At 39.1% G+C, this 20395-nt stretch overlaps 1 protein-coding gene and 1 long non-coding RNA gene across 9 annotated transcripts in view; one reads left to right on the top strand and one right to left on the bottom strand.

The window, feature by feature from the left end:
- Nucleotides 1-20395, top strand: part of LOC148879796 (DNA primase) — a 71187-nt gene that overhangs the window by 40717 nt on the left and 10075 nt on the right. For 6 of the 7 annotated variants that reach the window (XM_088961502.1, XM_088961497.1, XM_088961498.1 and 3 more), the window contains 2 exons: nucleotides 19836-19901; nucleotides 19993-20252. In XM_088961502.1, coding sequence (XP_088817628.1) covers nucleotides 19836-19901; nucleotides 19993-20252 — 326 coding nt within the window. Of the gene's footprint in view, nucleotides 1-19330; nucleotides 19412-19494; nucleotides 19645-19835; nucleotides 19902-19992; nucleotides 20253-20395 lie in introns of those variants that run through there. The other variant, XR_016104331.1, reaches the window with a different exon arrangement.
- The window catches only part of LOC148879797 (uncharacterized), a 52844-nt gene that overhangs the window by 22661 nt on the left and 9788 nt on the right, over nucleotides 1-20395 (bottom strand). The window contains exon 3 of one of the 2 annotated variants that reach the window (XR_016104333.1): nucleotides 19919-20076. The exons of the other annotated variant lie outside the window; for it this stretch is intronic. This is a non-coding gene — a long non-coding RNA (uncharacterized LOC148879797). The remainder of the gene's footprint in view (nucleotides 1-19918; nucleotides 20077-20395) is intronic. 2 annotated transcript variants of the gene reach the window in all.

Genomic DNA, 20395 nt, shown 5'->3' with positions numbered 1-20395 from the left:
GAGAGAAGTATAACTAGTTTAGCTTAGTCTTTGATAGAACAGCACCAACAACACCATACTTGCAAGCAAGGATTAAAATATTGATATAATACGCCTAATATGGGGCATATTACATTAGTATCGGATCACATTGACACAGGATACACTACGATTGGAGGTGTATCCTGTTAGTCATGTGTACCGGTCCTAAATGCCACCATATCAGTGCATATCATACAGTGTCAGTCAATATGGTCCGACACACACTGATAAGGAAGCATATTGAACCTTGGTTTGACAACAAGCGTGCTCACTATAAAAAAGGGACCTAGCATGATTTGAACCTAGGAACCCAAGTCGCTCAACATCTAAGTGTTACATGCATCCTTAACTACCAAGCTACCTTTTATTTCATGACAATAAATGAAATAAATTAACTTTTATTAATGTTAAAGTCTACATGCAACCAAAAAAAATATCATACACATATGTTCAACAACTTCAGCTACAAATTAAAAAGAATAATATTCAAAATTAGTATTTCCTAAACCAATAGGATAAATAATCTATAAAATCCACATTTGTATCAAAAAAGAATTTTAATTTCAAGAATTTTATATAAATAAAATATTAATAACAGAGTAATTATTTTAATACTTAGCGTTTATAAATTTGCACATTATATCTATCTTAAAATTTTTATAAATTACTAATTAATATTTTAATTTGCATTAAATAACAATGCATTTATTATTTACAAAAATGAAAATATTGTTTACAAAATATTTGTGAATATAATATAAATTGAACCTATCAAATCCACTAGTTTACATTTATATAAAAAAACTAATTTTTTTATTTTAGAAAATTTATAAAATACAAATATTAATAATAATTATTTTATTAATTAAAATTTATGAATTTTCATTTGATATATATCTTCTAAATTTTTAATAGATTTGATATATTTTTACAAATTATTAATTGATATTTTAACTTACATTTTATAATAACCAATTTACTGTTAAAATGAAAATATTGTTTACCAAACATTTGAGATTAATTTTTTAGTTGATTTTTTTTTGTTAGTGTTAAAAATTAAAAATAGTAAAATAGAAAATTTTGATATAATAATTCAAATACAATAGTTGCATATGTTTCGTGCCTTGGACTTTAATAGAAAATAAAATAATAATGGCTTTGTGCATGTATTATTTTGTAAAAATCTATTTAATGTGTCTTGGACTCTTGGTTGATTTATTATCAGTAAATTTGTAGGATATCTATGCATTTCGCTATATTAATTGTAATATATTTCTTCATATATACCATTAAAATATGCACTTCCTATGTATTTATACATTATTTCTAGCTATTTTGACGTAAAACTTAATGTTATTAATATATTTATGGAATTTGTATGCATTTCCCTAGTATATCCAACATTTCCATTTTTTTCATCCGTATCCATGTGTTTCCAAAGTGTATCCGTATCTGAGTTGTCCAATGCATACCCAACAACGATACTTTGATCCTTGCCTACAAGCATCATTAGAAACTAAAACCATAAATTAAAAAAAAAAAAAAAACCATTCCATCCATCATTCTAAGCAGAACGTTATAAATAGATCAGACCTGTTGAATTGGAATCCAACACCTGAATGGAAAAATGGTCAATTATCTATTATTAAAATCTGAGTATAAACACCAGATTTGGTTTTATCTTTTTTTATCCTTATTTGGAGACTCTTAGGTTATGTCTAATAATTCCGTAGTGCTCTTGACAAACTGCTGAGTTGGGGGACTTGGTAAAAAGGTATGGCTACAGAACAGAAACCTGGTTGGTGTCTACAGACGAGTTTGCTAGTTTGGAGCATCAAAGATATTCTTTCTGATCCTTCATTCATGAAGAAAAAAAGAGCTCCCCTATTCTTGCTGTACAGAGTAGAGTAGCTTTATTTATGGTGATTCTTTGATTTCATCGAGTTTGATCCCCCCCCCCCTCTGTATTCTATATAGTTGCTGTCCTTCGGTCGTTGTTTGGTTTTCTTTCGACTTTTTGGTTCTATATATGTGAACATGTAAAGCTAGCAGCATGGGCATTGTCCATCACAGGGAACTAAAAGCACAAGTAGACAAACCACAAGCATGGATTTTTGTGCAAATAGAGGGGGTAACAGGGTGCCATGTCCCATAATGCCCATATATGACTATCAACATGGACAATAATATGGAATGCGAAAACATGACTCCTCATTTCCTAAAACCCTGGGCACAAACAAGGGGTGCATAGGAATCATCTTTTTGGGCTCATTTGTAAGATTTATGATATAGTTTAGAGGCTGCACCTCATGCCTCTTTGTGGGGATTTTGTTATATGCATCCTTTGCTTTTAATTAACAAAGTTACTATTATCTATAAAAAAACATAGGTATGGATATTGTTGCCTATATCATGCTTTTGTATCAAGTTTTTGGAGCTAGGTGTCATTTCTCTAGGCAAATGTCTTGTCAAATTTATGATATTTTTATAATATCACTTGTTAAAACATCATTTTACATATTTGGTAAGTTTTAAATTTTATAGTCTATATAGAAGTGCCAATGTAGTATCTAGTGTGATATTGGGTATGTATTGTGTCCAACACTAGTAGCTAGGCTCGTACAGGTATCTGGGTATCATTGGTTATGACTTGTCCCTTTGTAATGTAATGGTTCCACAAGAGCCAAGCCCATGATGCATATTTGTTGTTAGTACTCTCCTTTTTATCTTTATTTTATAGTGGGTTCATCATTCAATTCAATTAATCCTTGAATTCTGTTCTACCGTTCTACTTTGTTCAGTTCCATACCCATTGTTAGATTATGAATCCTTAAATCATTTGTACTATTTTAACTCATGTCTTTTTTTTATCTGCCCCTGGCTCTTCTAAACCCTTCAACTTGTAACAGATCACTTATTCTTGTCAACACTCTTGGCCGAATAGAGAAAAGAACAAGAATAATATTAGAGGTGTCAAGAATGAATGACCCCCACCTCAAAGAGTCTCTTATGTATTAAAAGATATGTACAATTACAAGAATGTCCATACAGGGCTGAAAGAGAAAAGAAGAATAAGATGTAAAAATAATATACAACATGGACTATACTAATAAGGTACATCAAGTTATAGAGTCTCCACACCCCCCTCAAACCGATGCCTCAACATAAGCATCGGTTTGTCAATAAGAAAGATGTCGAACTGTAGTCATAGCTTTGGTGAAGATATCAGCAATCTGCATGCCCGAGGCTACATGAGGAAGTGATGTAGACCCAGTAGTGAAGAGATTTCAGATAAAGTGGCAGTCCACCTCGATGTGCTTGGTCCTCTCATGGAAGACAGGGTTATATGCAATCTTGATAGCACTTGTATTGTTTGCATAGAGAGGAATAGTAGTAGGAACCTGAATGCTAAGATCCATAAAGAGAGACTATAACCAAACAATCTCACTACAAATTGAAAACATGGCCCTATACTTTGCTTCAGTGGAAGACTTGGAGACTGTTTGTTGTTTCTTATACTTCCAAGAAATGAGTGAATCACCCATAAAACACACCACCCAGACGTGGACCTACAAGTGTCTGGACAACCAGCCCAATCCGCATCAGCATATGCTCTCAACTGAATAGGAGAGGAGGAGAAGAATAGTCCCTGGGAAGTTGTGCTTCTAACATATCAAATGATGCGATGAACATCAATCATATGAGGTTGACGAGGAGCAGAAACAAATTGACCAACAACCTGGACAACATGAGAAATATCAGGCTGAGTCATAGCAGTGTTTTAAAAGGTGCGCCTGAGGCGCAAGGTGAGGCATTTTCGAGAGTAGGTGCCTCGCATGAGTCAAGGCGCTCGCCTCTGCACCTAAGGCGTGTACCTCAGACCAGGCGCCAGGCGGTCCAGGTGCTCGCCTATATTTGTTGCCTTTTGTTTTTTAATTTGTTTTTAAATTGAATTTTATATTGACTTTTATAGATAGATTATAATGCTATGTGTATAGACTATTTCCTTTTATAGATAGATTATAATTCAAAAGAAAGTCACGACCCTCTCGAGAGAAAAAAACTTGCCATGCAAGGCTTCTTAGACTCCCAATATCAATCGAAGTTTCAAGCCCTCAACCCCCACGTTCTTCTTGGATCAACAAGTTCAGGCCATCTCTTAGTCAGACGACCAACAGGATTTCAACAATCAGCATCAGGTATTTTAGTATTTGTTTCTTTTTTTACACTGAAAACAAGGGTTCTGCCCGCCCCCTTCTTCTCCTCCTTCTCCTTCTCCTTCTCCTTCTTCTTTTGCTTCTCCTTCTCCTTCTCCTTCTCCTTCTTCTTTTGCTTCTCCTTCTCCTTCTCCTTCTCCTTCTTCTCCTCCTTCTTCAGTTCTTCTTGTTCACAGAAAAACAGGGGCTTCGCCCACTCTTGTTACTTGTTTTGTTTTCATTGTCTTTCTTCTGAAATGTTTTTACAATAAAATGGGGGCTCTGCCCCCTTCTTACACTGAAAACAGGGGTTCTGCCTGCCCTCTTCTTCTTTTTCTTCTTCTTCTTCTTTTTTGTTTTTTGATATTTTCCTGATTTCTTAGAATTTCTACATGTTTTTTTTCTTTTTTTTTAGTTCTTTTTTTAATTTGTGTGCCCTTTTTAAAAAGGCGTGCACCTCGCCTTGCGCCTCAGGCACATTTGGAACCTGTCGCTTTTTGTGTGCCTTTCGCTTTTAATGAGTCATAGTGAGATAAATGAGGGACCCCACAAGCTGGCGATATAAGGCAACATCAGGAAGTAATGAACCTTCAGATTTAGATAGCTTAAGATTTAGCTCCATAGGTGTATCAACATGCTTTTCATCATTAAGATCAGCAAGTTTAACAAGGTCAGAGGTATACTTCTACTGACAAACAAAATACCCTCGATCACTACGATGTACATCTAGTCCCAGGAAATATGTGAGAGGCCCCAAGTCCTTCATGTGAAAGGAATTATGAAGTAATAGTTTCAATTCATGAATTCCTTCAGCATCATTCCTATTCAACAACATGTCATTAACATATAGTAAGAGAATGGTAATACCCTGAGGTCGTCACTTAACAAATAAAGAGTGATTAGAAGAACTTTGGCTATATCCAGCAGCAACAACATCACGAAAGTGTTCAAACCATGCCCTTGGAGCTTGTTTTAGACCATATAGAGATTTTTTGAGGCGACACACTAAAGAAGGATAACTGCAGTATCCAAGAGGCGGCTTCATGTAGACCGTCTCCTTCAACTGACCATGTAGAAAGGCATTCTTCACACTAAGCTAGCATATGGTCCAAGACCGAGCAGCAGACACTGCTAAAAGAACACAGACTGTGGTGATCTTTGCAACAGGAGCAAAGGTTTCTTCGTAGTCAATACCAAACTCTTGACTATATCCTTGGGCAACTAAACGTGCCTTGTATCGATCAAGAGATCCATCAAACTTCAGCTTAATGTTGTAAACCCAAAGACTCCCAACAATGGATGCATCTGGAGGAGCAAGCACAAGATCCCAAGTGTCATTCTCATGTAAAGCATGAATCTTTGCATCCATGGTTCCTTCCAATGAGGGCTACTATTAGCTTCCTGGTAGGAGCGAGGAACATCTATGGAGGATAGGATAGCAAACAAAGATCTATGGTTCGAAGGAAAACCATAGCAGTCAGGAGGTCTAGATATACGAGTAAAACGATGAAGAGGAACAAAAGTATGAAGAGTGTCTGAAGTAGAGGTATCACTTATAGGAGCAGTGGTAGGATGATGATTTGAACCAGGAGGAAGGAGAGTCGCAGGCACAGGGGCTGGAGCACGTAATCGCTTGCGAGAGAAGACGATAAAGTCCTCAGTAGAAGGAAGTGGAGCATCCTTTGAATTTGGCAAAATAGAAACAGACAGTGTAGACAATTTAGCAATTCCAACAAAAAATGAAATGTGCTCAAGGAAAACAACATTACGTGATATACGAATGTGGCGAATAGAGGGATCATAACAAAGAAATCCTTTGTGGTCAGGACTGTAACCCACAAAGGCACACGTGACAAACTGTGCAGACAATTTAGAACGTTCACGAGAGGGAAGATGAACAAAGCACACACATCCAAAGACATGAAGCATAAATAAATCTGGAGAACGACCAAATAACTTTTGAAAGGGAGACACATTACCAAGAACTGAGGAAGAAATGTAGTTGATCAAAAACACAACTGTGTTGGCTGCCTCTACCCAAAAGGAAGGTGGAGTATGGGACTCCTACAATAATGTTCTCACAACACTAAGGATGTGTCCATTCTTGCACTCGGCTACACCATTTTGCTGAGGAGTATCTGGACAACTTCGTTGCACTTGTATTCCATGATCCTTCAAATAGGATAAAAAATCTCCATCAGTTTATTCTCCTCCTGAATCTAAATGGAGAATACGCACATGTGATTGAAACCGAACCCGCACCATAGCATGAAACAACTTAAATGTTGGGAACACCTCAAACTTGTGGCGAAGAAAGTATATCCATGTGTACCTGGTACAATCATCAATGAACGGCACAAAATATTTGTATCCAAGCCGAGAAGAGACAGAAGCAGTCCAAACGTCACTATGTATAAGCTCGAAGGGAGAGGTAGCATGTTTAGATGTGTGAGGAAAATGCAAGGTACGACTCTTACTTAAGCAACAAGAAACACAAGATGTATCAAAGGTGTGAAAGGAAGGAACTTTATTCTTAATAAGGCCAGAATCAAATAAAAATTTTAATTTTTCAAAATGTAAATGGCCCAGACGTTTATTCCATAAGTCCCAAACATTATTTCTATGATTGAGCAAGGAACTAGAAGTGGAGGTACTGAAATAAACTGATGATGCTGCTGTTTGAGGCTTCTCGAACTCCAATGCAAACAGACGGCCTAGCCTGCACCCCTTCTTCCCTTTCACCTTCCCAGTGTTCCAGTCTTGAATCAAACATCCGTCCTGAGAGAAAATGAGAATGTTACCTTCATCAACTAATTGGCTAACAGAAATCAAGTTTGTAGTGAGGTTAGAAACAAGAAGGGTCTTGGTAAGAGGGAAAGATGCTGTGGGTGAAAGCTTAAGAGACAGATCACTACTATCAATGATGTTTAACTTTTCACCATTGGCAGTAACAATATGTTTGTGATGGGTTTTAGTAAGGTTACTTGGTTGATTAGGGTAGGCTCCTATCATGTGGTTGGTAGCTCCAGAGTCGATGATCCAAATATGAGAAGGAGAAGCACAATAACCGGAAAACTCACCAGGTAAGCCAATAGCAGAAAGAGCAGAAGGAATAGTAGACGTTACTAGTTGTCAAATGTTTTGCTCAACCATAGATGCCAGAGAACCACTTTAACAAAAGAATCGCCACTATCGGAGGCCATTTCAGTAAGAAAACAGCAGTCTAGGCACAAGGATATCAGAGACAACCAAATTCAGCAATCAAGAAGATGACAGTCCATAAAAGGCAAGTTTTTAAGGCTGTCGAGTCAAGGCCTTTCAAATATGAATCTGAAGTCTGAATCAAATAAATAGGAGGCAAGAAAACCCTAGGACAACACCAGATCTAGGGTTATAGATTGATTGAGTTATCCGATTGAGAGAAATCTGTGATTTACCAACACATCAGACGCCTTCTTCACGAATAGGGAGGTATCTTATGCTGATTGAGGCAGTCCTTTAAAACTCCAAACCAGAAACTGAGTGTAGGGTTAAGGAGAGCTTGAGAGAACCCTTTGATCTGGAGAGAAAAACTTAAATCGCAGGCTGATGTTGAAGGCCTGAAGTCCAAAAAAGGTTGCAGTCCAAAAATGGAAACCGTAAGTGCTGCCACCCCAAGAAGAAGATCAGAACTCCTTCGAAAACTTCACCAAATCAGGTGCTGTTTGTAGGTGGAATAAATCAGGTCTAGGCTACACCAGATTTGAAGTCCAAAGCTGTTGCAGTCCAAAAAAGGAAATTGTAAAGTGTTGCCGCCCCAAAAAGAAGATCATAACTCCTTCGAAAACTTCACCAAATCAGATACTGTTTGTAGGGAGAATAGATCAGGTCTAGGCGACACCAGATCTGAAGTTTGGACTCAAACCAATGTCTCCCATCTATCTAAAGAAATCTCTCCTGTTGGTTGTGCAAAGAAGAGCAGAAAAGGGTTGATCAAGACAGCCCTAATACGACAGGTTTACTGCTTCTAGTAAGGTTCAAGAGAGCGAGAAAATAGATCAGAGAGCAACCTGCTCTAATACCATGTCAACACTCTTGGCCAAATAGAGAAAAGAACAAGAATAATTTTAGAGGTGTCAACAATGAATGACCCCCACCTCAAAGAGTTTCTTATATATTAAAAGATATGTACAATTACAAGAATGCCCATACAGGGCTGAAAGAGAAAAGAAGAATAAGATGTAAAAGTAATATACAACAGGGACTATACTAATAAGGTACATCGTCATAGTCTCCACACTTCTGACCGGTGTTGTAGATGGTCTTCTCTCATATGACCAAACTATTCCTTTGAATGGTAGTTTCATCACTATTGATCAAAAGGCTTGCATTTTATTATATTTTCTTTGTAAAAAAGGCCACATTTAATATATTTAATAATATACAAAAGAGAAATATTCCGCATAAAAACTACAGTCATATATCAAGATAGATTAACAAGATTTGGTCTATGCAGTACTGGAATGTGTATGGAAGTCTAAGGAACTGAATATACAAAAGTCAGTCATTGAAGGGGACTGAAAGCTGGTCTTAAGTTGGTTACAAGAAGGTAGTGGACTTTGGAAATTTGCTAATGAGAGGAGGGAGATTAAATGGCTAACTTGAGGACTGGAAATCAAGTTTCAGTGTGTCAAGAGAACAGCAAATGCATTTGCTGATGCTTTGGCAAAGCAGGGGGTGGGAAGGGATAAAATGTTTTGGGTTGTTCTGTAACTTATTCTTTTTTGTTATCTTCCTGGAGAGAGTTAAGCCTGTTTATATCTCTCTGGAGCACTGTAACTAAATTCTTTTAATCTAATGAATTCCAGTTATTAATAAAAAAAAAAAGTAACAAAAAATAAGACCTCAAAGCCCTATAAAGGTGTTCAAATTGAAGACCCTTGAACAGTTGAACTCCTTGGAAATCATAGACCAAAAGGAGCTTCCTGTCTACTTTCCCTAAAACTTCTTCCCAGCTACCTAGCCTTCAAAATATGATCGTTGTCTTCTAACTCTGAAAACCACTGTTGGAGAATAAAAACCTATTTAGGGACCTCACCTCACAGCTTAAGCTTTTAGGTTGAATGATTCCTTGAGATGGTATCAGAGTCTGTTGACCAAGTGGTCTAGTGTTAGATAAAACAGTAATTGAGTTTTGAAGAAAAGATCATGATCACATGTGTATTATGGGTTGATCTAAATGGTATTTATATACAGGTAATATTCACAGTTGCCTTGAGTGAAAGGAGAAAAAAAACAGACTACAACATGTAACATGAAGAGTTGGAATTCTACTAGAACCTAAACGTGTGTGGTGAATGGGCCATATCTCTATCAGCCCCTTCAAGCTGGATGGGGGTGCACCAACATTCAGCTTGGGAAGAAGAATTGCTAGTTGAGAAGGCAAGAGGCCCTTGGCGAATAAGTCTATTAGTTGGTTGCAATCAACACATACCGAACACCCAACAGTTTGCGAACCACCTACTCACAAACAAAGCGGTAGTCTACTTTAATGTGTTTGGTGCATGCATGGAAGAGTGGATTCTACGTAAGAGCAATAGCAAAGACGTCACCATACTAGATCACTGCTGGATGAGCAAGGCAGCGATATTCAGCCTTAGTAGAAGGAGCTACAGTGGGTTGCTTCTTAGCAGACCAAGATATAAGATTGGACCCAAGAAACATGCAAAACCCATTTGTAGAGTGACAATCCAAAGGGCAACAGGCCCAATCAGAACCACAATAAACTGTAAGTTCAATAGGAAGGACCAAGGCAAAGATGAAGAGATCCTTTCAAGTAGCAGAGAATATGCTTCACCATTGTGAGATGGGCCTCAATAGGTGACCAAAGGAATTGACAAGCTTGGTTGACAAGGCGATATCAAGCCTTGTAAGTTACATATTGAAGAGTACCATTGATGCTACAAAGCCTAGAATAAATGGATGGATCAGATAGTGGGGCACTATCACAATGTCAAGTTTAGTGATTAAGCCAAGAGAAAATATGGGCTTGCAACCAACCATGTCACTACGATCTAGAAGATCCATAATGTACTTGGATTGAGTAGAAGATCAAGACTGTAATCAGTCTTGAATCCTAATAGATTTTAGGTTTACAAAAGTATAAGAAAAGTGAGAAAGAAGAAGGAAGAGAAGAGAAACAGGAAAACACAAGGAGTTGAAATGAGGGACAGATTCTAACACATCTGCCGCCGCCACTCTCTTAGCATTTATAGGTTATGTTCAGTACATAATGAAAAGGACAGATCTGCCCTTAGTATGTACATGAAAAATAAAGTGAATAAAAAACTGAAATAAATAACAACTAAATTAACAAACTGACCCAAACTGACACTACTATAACTGAAAACAAATAACTACACATGCTGTCCTATGAACACAGTAGGGACCACTGATGTGGGGCCCAGATCAGTGTTCTCTATACTCCCCCTCAAGTTGGGAGTAGATATCTATCATTCCCAACTTGGATAGGACTGTCTAACTTCTTCCTTGGTGCAGCCTTGGTGAGGATATCCGCGAGCTGCATATTAGATGTGATATACGAAAGACACACTTCTTGTGATGTGACCCTTTCTCGCACAAAATGTCGATCAACTTCGATATGTTTAGTTCTGTCATGCTGCACTGGGTTGTGGGCTATATTAATAGTTGCCTGATTATCACAATACAACATTAAGGGCTTTTCATAGTCAATACCCAATTCTTCAAGTAGTGATCTCAGCCATAAGATTTCATCCACTCCGTTAGCCATTGACTTGTATTCCGCTTCAGCACTGGAGCGGGAAACAACACTCTGCTTCTTACTCCTCCAAGAGACAAGGTTACCTCCCACAAGGGCACAATATCCAGAGGTAGACCTCCTGTCATCAACACTCCCAGTCCAATTGGCATCTATATAGACCTCCACCCTCATGTGATTATTGTTCTTGAGTAGTATACCTCTACCCGAGCATCTCTTCAAGTATGCTAATATTCTCTCTACCGCAAGAAGATGAGAAGTTCTAGGGGAATGCATATACTGGCTAACAACACTCACTGCATAACTGATATCTGGCTGAGGCAGAGATATAGGAGCTTTCCAACCAACCGTTGGAACATAACTTTGTCTTCAAGAGGCTCCCCGCCCTCTGCACTAATCTTGTGATTTTGTTCAATGGGTGTATCAGCAGGCTTAACACCCAACTTTCCAGTTTCCACCAACAGATCTAGAACATATTTTCTCTGAGAAATAAAAATCCCCTGCTTGGATCTAGCAACCTCAATACCCAGAAAGTACCATAGTGCACCAAGATCTTTCACCTCAAACTCTTGATGAAGGAGTTGTTTGAGGGACTCAATCTCATGGCTATCATTTCCTGTCACCACAATATCATCAACATTTACTACAAGTAGTGTTAGAGAGGACTCCACCCTCTTGATGAATAGTGTATGATCTGACTGGGCCTGTACATAACCAAACTTTCCAAAGGATAACCTGAACCTATCAAACCAGGCTCTAGGTGACTGCTTCAAACCATACAATGCCTTGTTCAGTCGGCAAACCTTCTTACCTGTCTCTGTATCATAGAATCCAGGAGGCAAGTGCATGTAGACCTCTTCCTGTAAGTCTCCATTCAGAAAGGCATTTTTAACATCCATCTGGAACAAGAGCCAAGAATGATTTGCTGCAAGGGATAACAAAACTTGGGCTTTGTACCTTTCAATAGAGCCATCAGCATTATGCTTCACGGTGAACAACCATCTACATCCCACCGGTTTCTTTCCTTTTGGTGGATCAACCAGTGCCCAAGTATTATTCTTCAACAGGGCATCCATTTCGATTTGCATTGCATCTTTCCATTCTGGAACTGATAAGGCTTCTTGCACTGTTCTTGGAATAGGGACATCGGCAATGGAAGTGAGATAGGACCGGTAAGAGGGAGATAGGCGATCATAGGATAAGAACTGTGAGATGTTGTGAGCTGTAGAAGTGGTGCAATGCTGTTTCCCTTTGCGGATGGCAATAGGGAGATCAAGGTCATCCATAGGAGGGGAAGTGGCAACAGTGGAAGGTGTCTCAGTAGGCTTTGGATCTGGAGCCGCAGAAGGAACTGGAGCTGGCCGGGACTGCCGATGACTAGAATCGACTTGCCTGCATCGCCTGTGATAGACTCTCAACTCCTGATCCCTCTGACCACCCTCACCACTACAGCCTTCATCACCCAGCAGAATAGGTAAAGGAACAGCCCCACTCCCACTGCGCTCCCCCTGAGGAAAGAAACTCAAAACAGCCCCACTCTCATTGCTCTCTCCTGAGGAGAAACCCTAGGATAATAGGGTGTCTCCTCAAAGAAGGTGACATCCATGGAGACAAACCTTTTCCCTGAAACTGGATCATAGCAGCAATAACCCTTTTGAGTTTGTGCATAACCGAGGAAAATTCATTTGGAGGCCTTAGGTTCAAACTTTGAATGATGAGGCCCGAGAAGCTTAACGAAACAGGTACAACCAAAGGTTTTAAGGTGAACAATGAACAACTCCTCGTCTGGGTATAGAAGGGAAAAAGGGGTTTTTATATCAAGAACCCGGGAAGGAACCCGATTAATGAGATATACTGCCGTGAGGATAGCATCACCCCATAAGCGAATAGGTACATTGGAGGTAAACATAATGCTTCTAGCCACCTCCAATATATGCCTATTCTTCCTTTCGGCAATGCCGTTCTGCTATGGTGTATAAGGGCAAGTGCTCTAGTGAATAACTCCATGGCTAAGAAGGTAGGAGGTCAATGGCTTAGCAAAGTATTCCTTTGCATTATCAGATCTAAGGACTTTGATTTTGGCCCCAAACTGAGTGAGAATCATCTGATGGAAGTGTTGGGTCAGAGCAGGAACCTCATCCCGAGAACGCATAAGATAGACCCAAGAAAAGCGGGTATGGTCATCAACAAACAGTAGAAAATATCTGTACCCACCCATAGAAGAGATATGATATGGCCCCCAAACATCAGTATGCACAATATCAAAAGAGGAATTACTCCTTTTATTACTCAAAGAATAAGAGGTTCTACAATGTTTGGCAAACTCACAACTCTCACACCTCAACTTTGACAACTCAACAGACTCAAATAATGCAGGAAACAAACTCTTCAAAGACCTAAAAGACAAATGGCCTAATCGATTATGCCAAAGCATAACCGGACTCACAGACTGAGAAACAAAAGACTTCTTATCCACTAACTCCTCCCGACGAGTACTCTCTCCAAGCAGATAGATCTCGTTCGTCTCACGGCTAGTCCCAATCACCTTCCTCGTCTCCAAGTCCTGAAAAACACATCGGTCAAGGAAAAAGGTTACTGAACAGTTCATGTGTTTGGTAATACTATTAACTGAAAGTAGGTTAGTATCAAGCTTATGGACATGCAAGACAGAAGATAAAGAGATAGTATCCAGTAGCTTGATGTCACCTTTGCCTGAAATGGGAACAAGAGAGCCATCAGCAATGGATACTCTATCTCGGCCAGAGGACAAGTGATAAGAAGTGAACAATGATGGCAAGCTAGTCATATGGTCAGATGCACCTGAATCTATTACCTAGTAGTGGTCAGTATTACCTGGAGCTGAAGCATGGTAAGCTGAGGCTCGAGTACCTGAATGTGCAAATGCTGATGTGGCAGGAGCTGGTGGTGACTGAGATGACTGAGCTGAACTCCCAACTTCCTTTTCCAATTGTATGAGGGCAGCCCGGACAATGACTGAAGTCTCTAGGGATGTGCCTAATGAAGATGCTGAATCAGTGTTTATGGCCACATGAGCATTACCCTTATTATTTCTTAGTTTTGCTGGGACTAAGTGAGGATGTAGCTTCCAACAAGTGTCTTGTGTGCTTGGGTTTCTTGCAATGTTCACATATCAGGTCCCGTTTATCCTCCTTCTTCCGGTTCCTTTCTGGATCACCCCTTGACTTAGGTTTAATAGTTGTTAGGGCTGGGAAAGGGGGCTGAGGCTACATCATGACTTTCCTCCTGGTCTCTTCACTATGCACCAGCGAGTATGCTTGAGAAAGGGTCACACTATCTCTTGTCAATATCTGTTGTCGCACAATGTCATATTCTGAATTCAAACCAGCCAGAAACTCAAATACCCTATTTGTCTCAACTTGCTTTCTCTGAGTCTGTACATCTTTGGGGCTCTCCCACTCAAGGGTCTCTAGATGGTCAATCTCATGCCATAAGGATTTCAAGGTAGAGAAGTAGACAGAAACTGGTTTCTCTCCTTGTTTAAGGTTGTTCACCTCACACTTCAGTTCATAGGCTCTAGCAACATTAAGGGGTTGGAAATAGGTTTCTTTCACAACATCCCATATCTCTTTGGCTGTCTTTGCCCACAAGTAATTTCGGCTGATATGTGGCTGCATATAATTACACAACCATGCCATAACCAAATAGTTCTCTTGAACCCACTTGGTTTATGTCGGGTCTTCCTTGGAAGGTTCTTTCACATCTCCCAAGAGGTAACCCAGTTTTCCCCTTCCTCCAATAGCCATCATGGCTGATTGAGCCCATTCCAAGTAATTTGACCCATCAAATCTCATAGTTGTAATCTGAACTCCGGTTTCAGATACACTACCATAACTGTTGTTTCCAAAACTACTTTCTCCCTGACCTTTAAACTCCATCTTTGGTTAGGAACCAGTGGCTACAAACTGTTAGAGCCACTACACCAGAAAACAGAGTAAAACCAATGCAGGTCTGAAATCTGATCTGATCCGAAATCTGATCTGATCTGAAATCTGATTTGAAACCAACACAAATCTGATTTGAAATTAATCGGCTATCACAGTATGTGCAAGAAACCAACTCAAATCTGATCTGAAATCAATCGGCAAGCACAGTACCAGGCAGTCTGTCAAGTTTTTATCCTCTAGAAGAGCAATCTGAGATGCTATTTTCTGAAACCACTGCTGTGGGGCCCATTGCTGCGAGAGCAGAATTAGGGTTTCAACTGTAGGTCTGAAATAAGTGCTCAGCTGCACTTTCCAAGCAGTCCGTACAAGTGGGACCTGTCGTAGGGTCAATATGAAACCCTAAGACTGATCACCTCTGAGAGAAGGGGGGTTCGGCCCAACAGTCAAACCCTAGAAACAAACTTAAAACAGTTCGGCCTCTCCTTCTAGATTGGTCCAACCCATCTCGACTGATTGCAGTCTCTGAAACTAAATAAAAAACTTACTTATGGATTTTGGTTTACTGCCTTCCAGGGTTACTTGAACCCTAACCTTCGTTGTTTCTTCCTGATTACCAACTCTTTGCAAGCCGCGGCAAGTCCTCAACTGCTACAAACCTCTCCTGATAATCTCCAAGAATCAGCCGCCGAATACTTCTTCATAGGCTTCCAGCCCTAGCTAGTCCTCATGTGGTCGGCTGGACTAGACACACATGAGAAGCCCTAGATAGGCTCTGATACCAAGTAGAAGATCAAGACTGTAATCAGTCTTGAATCCTAATAGATTTTAGGTTAACAGAAGTATAAGAAAAGTGAGAGAAAGGAGGAAGAGAAGAGAAACAGGAGAACACAAGGAGTTGAAAGGAGGGACAGATTCTAGCACATCTGCCGCCGCCACTCTCTTAGCATTTATAGGTTATGTTCAGTACATAATGGAAAGGACAGATCTGCCCTTAGTACTTGCATGATAAATAAAGTGAATAAAAAACTGAAATTAATAACAACTAAATTAACAAACTGACCCAAACTGACACTACTATAACTGAAAACAAATAACTACACATGCTGTCCTACGAACACAGTGGGGACCACTGATGTGGGGCCCACATCAGTGTTCTCTACAGATTGATTAAGGAAGATACCATGTTCACATGTTCATGATGATGCATGTGAACAACAAGAAATTAGGAAAGTGGCCTGGTGTCTTTCATTTCAAAGGAGCCACCGAGAAATTTAGAGACGAAATGAAGGAGCTGCTAGTTCCTGTAATCATGATATCGTCCACATAAATTAGGAGCAATCTAGTGATGCCTCCATGATGATAGATAAAGAGAGAAGGATCCGAATCAGAAATGTGAAATCCAAATGCAACAAGAGTTGACCCAAACTCTCATACGAAACCCTAGGTGCGTGGTAAAGTCTATGGATGGACTTATGCATCTTGCAAACATAATTGGGTTGACAAGGATCAATGTACCCAGTTGGTTGAGCCATTAGACCTCCTCATGGTCACCATGTAAGAACGCACACTCAACATCAAGCTGACAAAGAGGCCAGCCTTTAGTCACAACCAGAGAGAGAGCAACCTTTAGGTCCTTTCTGGTAGTTTGCTTCACAAAGGGGTGCAAGCGTGGTGGGACCATAACCCATAGGTCCCAGGATCGAAACTTGGCTCCAATACCATCTCAAGTAACTGTTCAACCTAAAAGCTTAAGCTATTAGGAGAGGTCCCTCTTTTAGCCCCAAACTTTACTCCTGGAGGGGGGTACCGTTAAATTTTATTAATTAAAACCACAAAAAGCCTATGAGGGGGACATAAAAACCTTACCCCTCGCAAAAACCTATACAAGGAGACCAAAAGCTCATATAATACATCTATGTCTAATGGTCTCGATAGGAAAATTAAATAAAACCTATCTACAGCATATGAAAGGAAAACCAAAACCATCCTCTCAAACCAGCCTCTGATTTTCTGGAGATAAATCATCAAAACTATTGAAGTAAGAATCAAAACCGTTAATACAAGCTAGCTTTGCTAAGCTATTGGCCATCTAGTTACCTTTTCAATAATTGTGAGTAATTTTAATGTTCTGCATCTGAGAAAGTAACAAGAAAATTATCTTGATCCAATGGCTGATGTGCCAAGGCCATTTTCTTAAGCCTTTAATAATATCCACCACAAAAAGATTTTATTATTCTCTAACAACCACAAAAGATAGCACGTTATGCACAATATGCTCCCCTCTACTGTGCCTCACATAGGCCACAATTAATTTGAATCTGGTAAGTTAGTTGGGGGTTACTGGGTATTTTCTGAATAACATATGAAGTGGGACCATAAATGTAAAGAGAACTCACAAGGTAACAAAAATGAGGATTGATCCACCGCTTCTTGTGAGCATTTGTTTCATTTATGTGAGTCTATTGTCAAAATCTTAGTCCAAGATCAAGATCCACATAAAGAAAGAAATTTTCAATGGGATAGGTGAGGGCCCTCTAACCATACCCAATAAACATTGAATGTATGAACTTCCTGAACAATATAAAATTGGTTAGGATACCCCTCATACACTAGACAAGAGTACCCTAGCTTCCTAACCATGCTCTTTATGGCCATATTTGTTTCTTATGGCTTAACACTGTAATTTGTCCTCTGTGCATCAAAATCTCCACTTGTCATTTGCTTAGTAGAACTTTTTCCATCAATTTGTGGGGATCGAGTCTTACTTCACCTCTACATTTAGGGATGAAAACCTCACTCCAAAAATCACTCAAGACATCATCCTCCAAAAAAAATTCCCCTCCCCCCCACCCACACACACACGCATTTCTGCTACAACCATAGAAATAGCAAAGAGTAGAGTGTAGTAAAATAGATTATTTGCTAGGGCATTACATTCTTTCCTGCCTTAAATGGATAAGACATTTCCTAACGTCCATCTTCTTGCCAAACCATCCTGACTGGATCTCATATTAACCTTCTTGTAATTGGCCCTAAAGGGAAGGCTTAAGTATCTTCATGGAAGGGATCCTCTCTGACATCCAAGGTCCAAAATATCAAAACTTATCAGTGAGTATTGACCAATACATATCAATTTTCAGAGTGACCAATACACTGAATTAATGGAATTAGGTGTTTCAAATTAGTTTGATCATTAATAGCTGTCACATCATGCCTTTTGTCACTTTATCAAATCAATAAAGTTAAAAAAAAAACATTGTGTTTCGATCAAAATGATCTTTCAATACACAACTTTTGCATATCAAGAGTATCAATACTTTGAACCATGCTAACATCTTAGAGTATCCACCAGCCTCTCCATGCTTGGAACATCACCTTGAACACCTAACTCTTAGCACGGCTAATCCTAAGACCACCTAACTCTTAGCACGGCTAATCCTAAGACCTAAGATTGCCTCAATGGAAACCTGTACATGTCTTGAGTATCCAAGCATCTCATGGTGTGTATAAGAAAAGAAGATAGTGCATCAGAAAATTGCCTTCTGCATAAATCTGGTCAATTCCTCTGCAAAGATCAATGAATAGTAATAATGGATCTCTTTTTCTTATGCTGTGATCAACACAATAAAGCCTTTGAGAGGGCATAAAAAATATTCCTGATTTTTTTAGCATGTTGGGCCTCTTCCTTACTTTTCTTGTGGCATTGATTTTTTTCCCATTTAGTAATACACCCTTTCTCGAAATGGGGAAAGATAGGAAAATGGTTTTGAAATAAAAAATATAATTAGCATCTATTTTGTTTTGTTGATCAGAATTTTATGATACTAAAACATTTGGTATGTTTCAATAGAAGCTATTGAAACATGTATCATGATTTAATTTGATGTTGCATTGGACTGTCAATTGGCTGCATAGAAATGTTGGCTTGTCCCGATAAATTATGTGCCTTGAATTTGAATTTTGACCTATGATGTGGCCAATAGCCAACTTACTTCAGGTGGACCTGAACTGAGCTGTCTATACCTGTTGGTCCATTTGGGCAGCCTCTGGGATAAAGTCTCATTGGGCCAAGTCAAATTACAGTGAACAAGAATTTTCTGTCCGTGTGTACTTTGTAGTTGAAACTTGGACCTAATATGTCCTAACCTTTCCCAATTATAGTGGTGTAAGCGGATTGTGCCCATGTATACCCTTACCTGGATCCTATAGTATGCATCATTTCCATGTCTTATCAGGTTCAGTCCTGGATATGTCAGAGGTTATCTTTATTGAAGACCCAGACTTACCAAATGATCATAACTACTTGGGTATGCAGAAATTATCAAATTCTTATTAAAAATAGAAAAATGTATTTGCTTTATTATCTCCCATAAATTTCAAGATTCGTACTGTTTATCTGACTGGATTAGGGGTTGGACCAGTGAAGACCAGCTAACCAGGCAAGGACTCAGACCATGCTAACCAGAGATGGTGATTATGTTGGTATATAGGTAATTGGTTTCCCATTGCTACCCCTTGCCAGTATATAGCCTTGCTGGCTTGAGCCTGAGCTTGGAGTTTGACTTGCATGCAGAGCTGAGGCTTGAAATCAGGGCCTGTTCTAAACCTGGTCAACTTTCCTTGGCAGCTGTACTCCAGTTGGAATTGATCAAATGGATAAAGAATATAATGGATAAAAATGGACAAAACTTTCAGATCACCAAAAAAAAAATTAGCCACCAAGGTTGGATAGTTTTCATTTCTTAGAATATTAATACTTCTATGACATTTTTTGCCTCATCTGAAATATTTTGCTCAAAATTGTTTGTTGTTGATGAATTTGGTTGCATTTTTTTGTTAAAATTCTCAGAGACCTTGTTTCAATGTGCTGATCTTAAAACAAGCTAATGATTGTCTGACATCTTGTCGGTTCAGTGATGTACATTGTTGACTTAAGAAGGGCCGTATATTATCAGAAATGTTATGATCCTGATTGCAAAGGTAAGAAACAACCTTACCTGCCTTTGTTGTCTTCATTCTGAGACCATTTGAAATGCATAAATGGTCATTTTTCACTGAGTTATGATGCCAGGATATCGATCTCCCTTGCGTCCAATCCCTGGAGATGTTTTTCCTGATACCATGGCTGTACTCAAGTCGCTACAGATGGAGCATCCTGGAGAGATGATATATAATGACCTTCACCAAGATTATGATGAAAATAATTTGGAGCTTAGTTCTTATAGCAATAAGAACGTTACAGATAGCTGCATGAAAGATGGGTGGTGGCTTGAAGCGATAAGAATGACAGATGACATTGAAAGTATAAGGACACAGGAGCTTGTTGACACGGTTAGTTCACTCCATTCATCCATACATGTTAATTCTGTTCTCATATTCTTGGTTTTCTTTCGAAAATTTTGAATATGCTGTTCAAGGTCTTCTACATTAGACATTCAGTTGCAACAGACCTAACAAAGTAACAAACCTCAACT

The sequence above is a fragment of the Nelumbo lutea genome, chromosome 1, assembly GCF_056320005.1.
Source record: "Nelumbo lutea isolate HS-2025 chromosome 1, American lotus-T2T, whole genome shotgun sequence".
Lineage (NCBI taxonomy): Eukaryota > Viridiplantae > Streptophyta > Magnoliopsida > Proteales > Nelumbonaceae > Nelumbo > Nelumbo lutea.
This window is presented reverse-complemented; position numbering and strand designations above follow the sequence as displayed.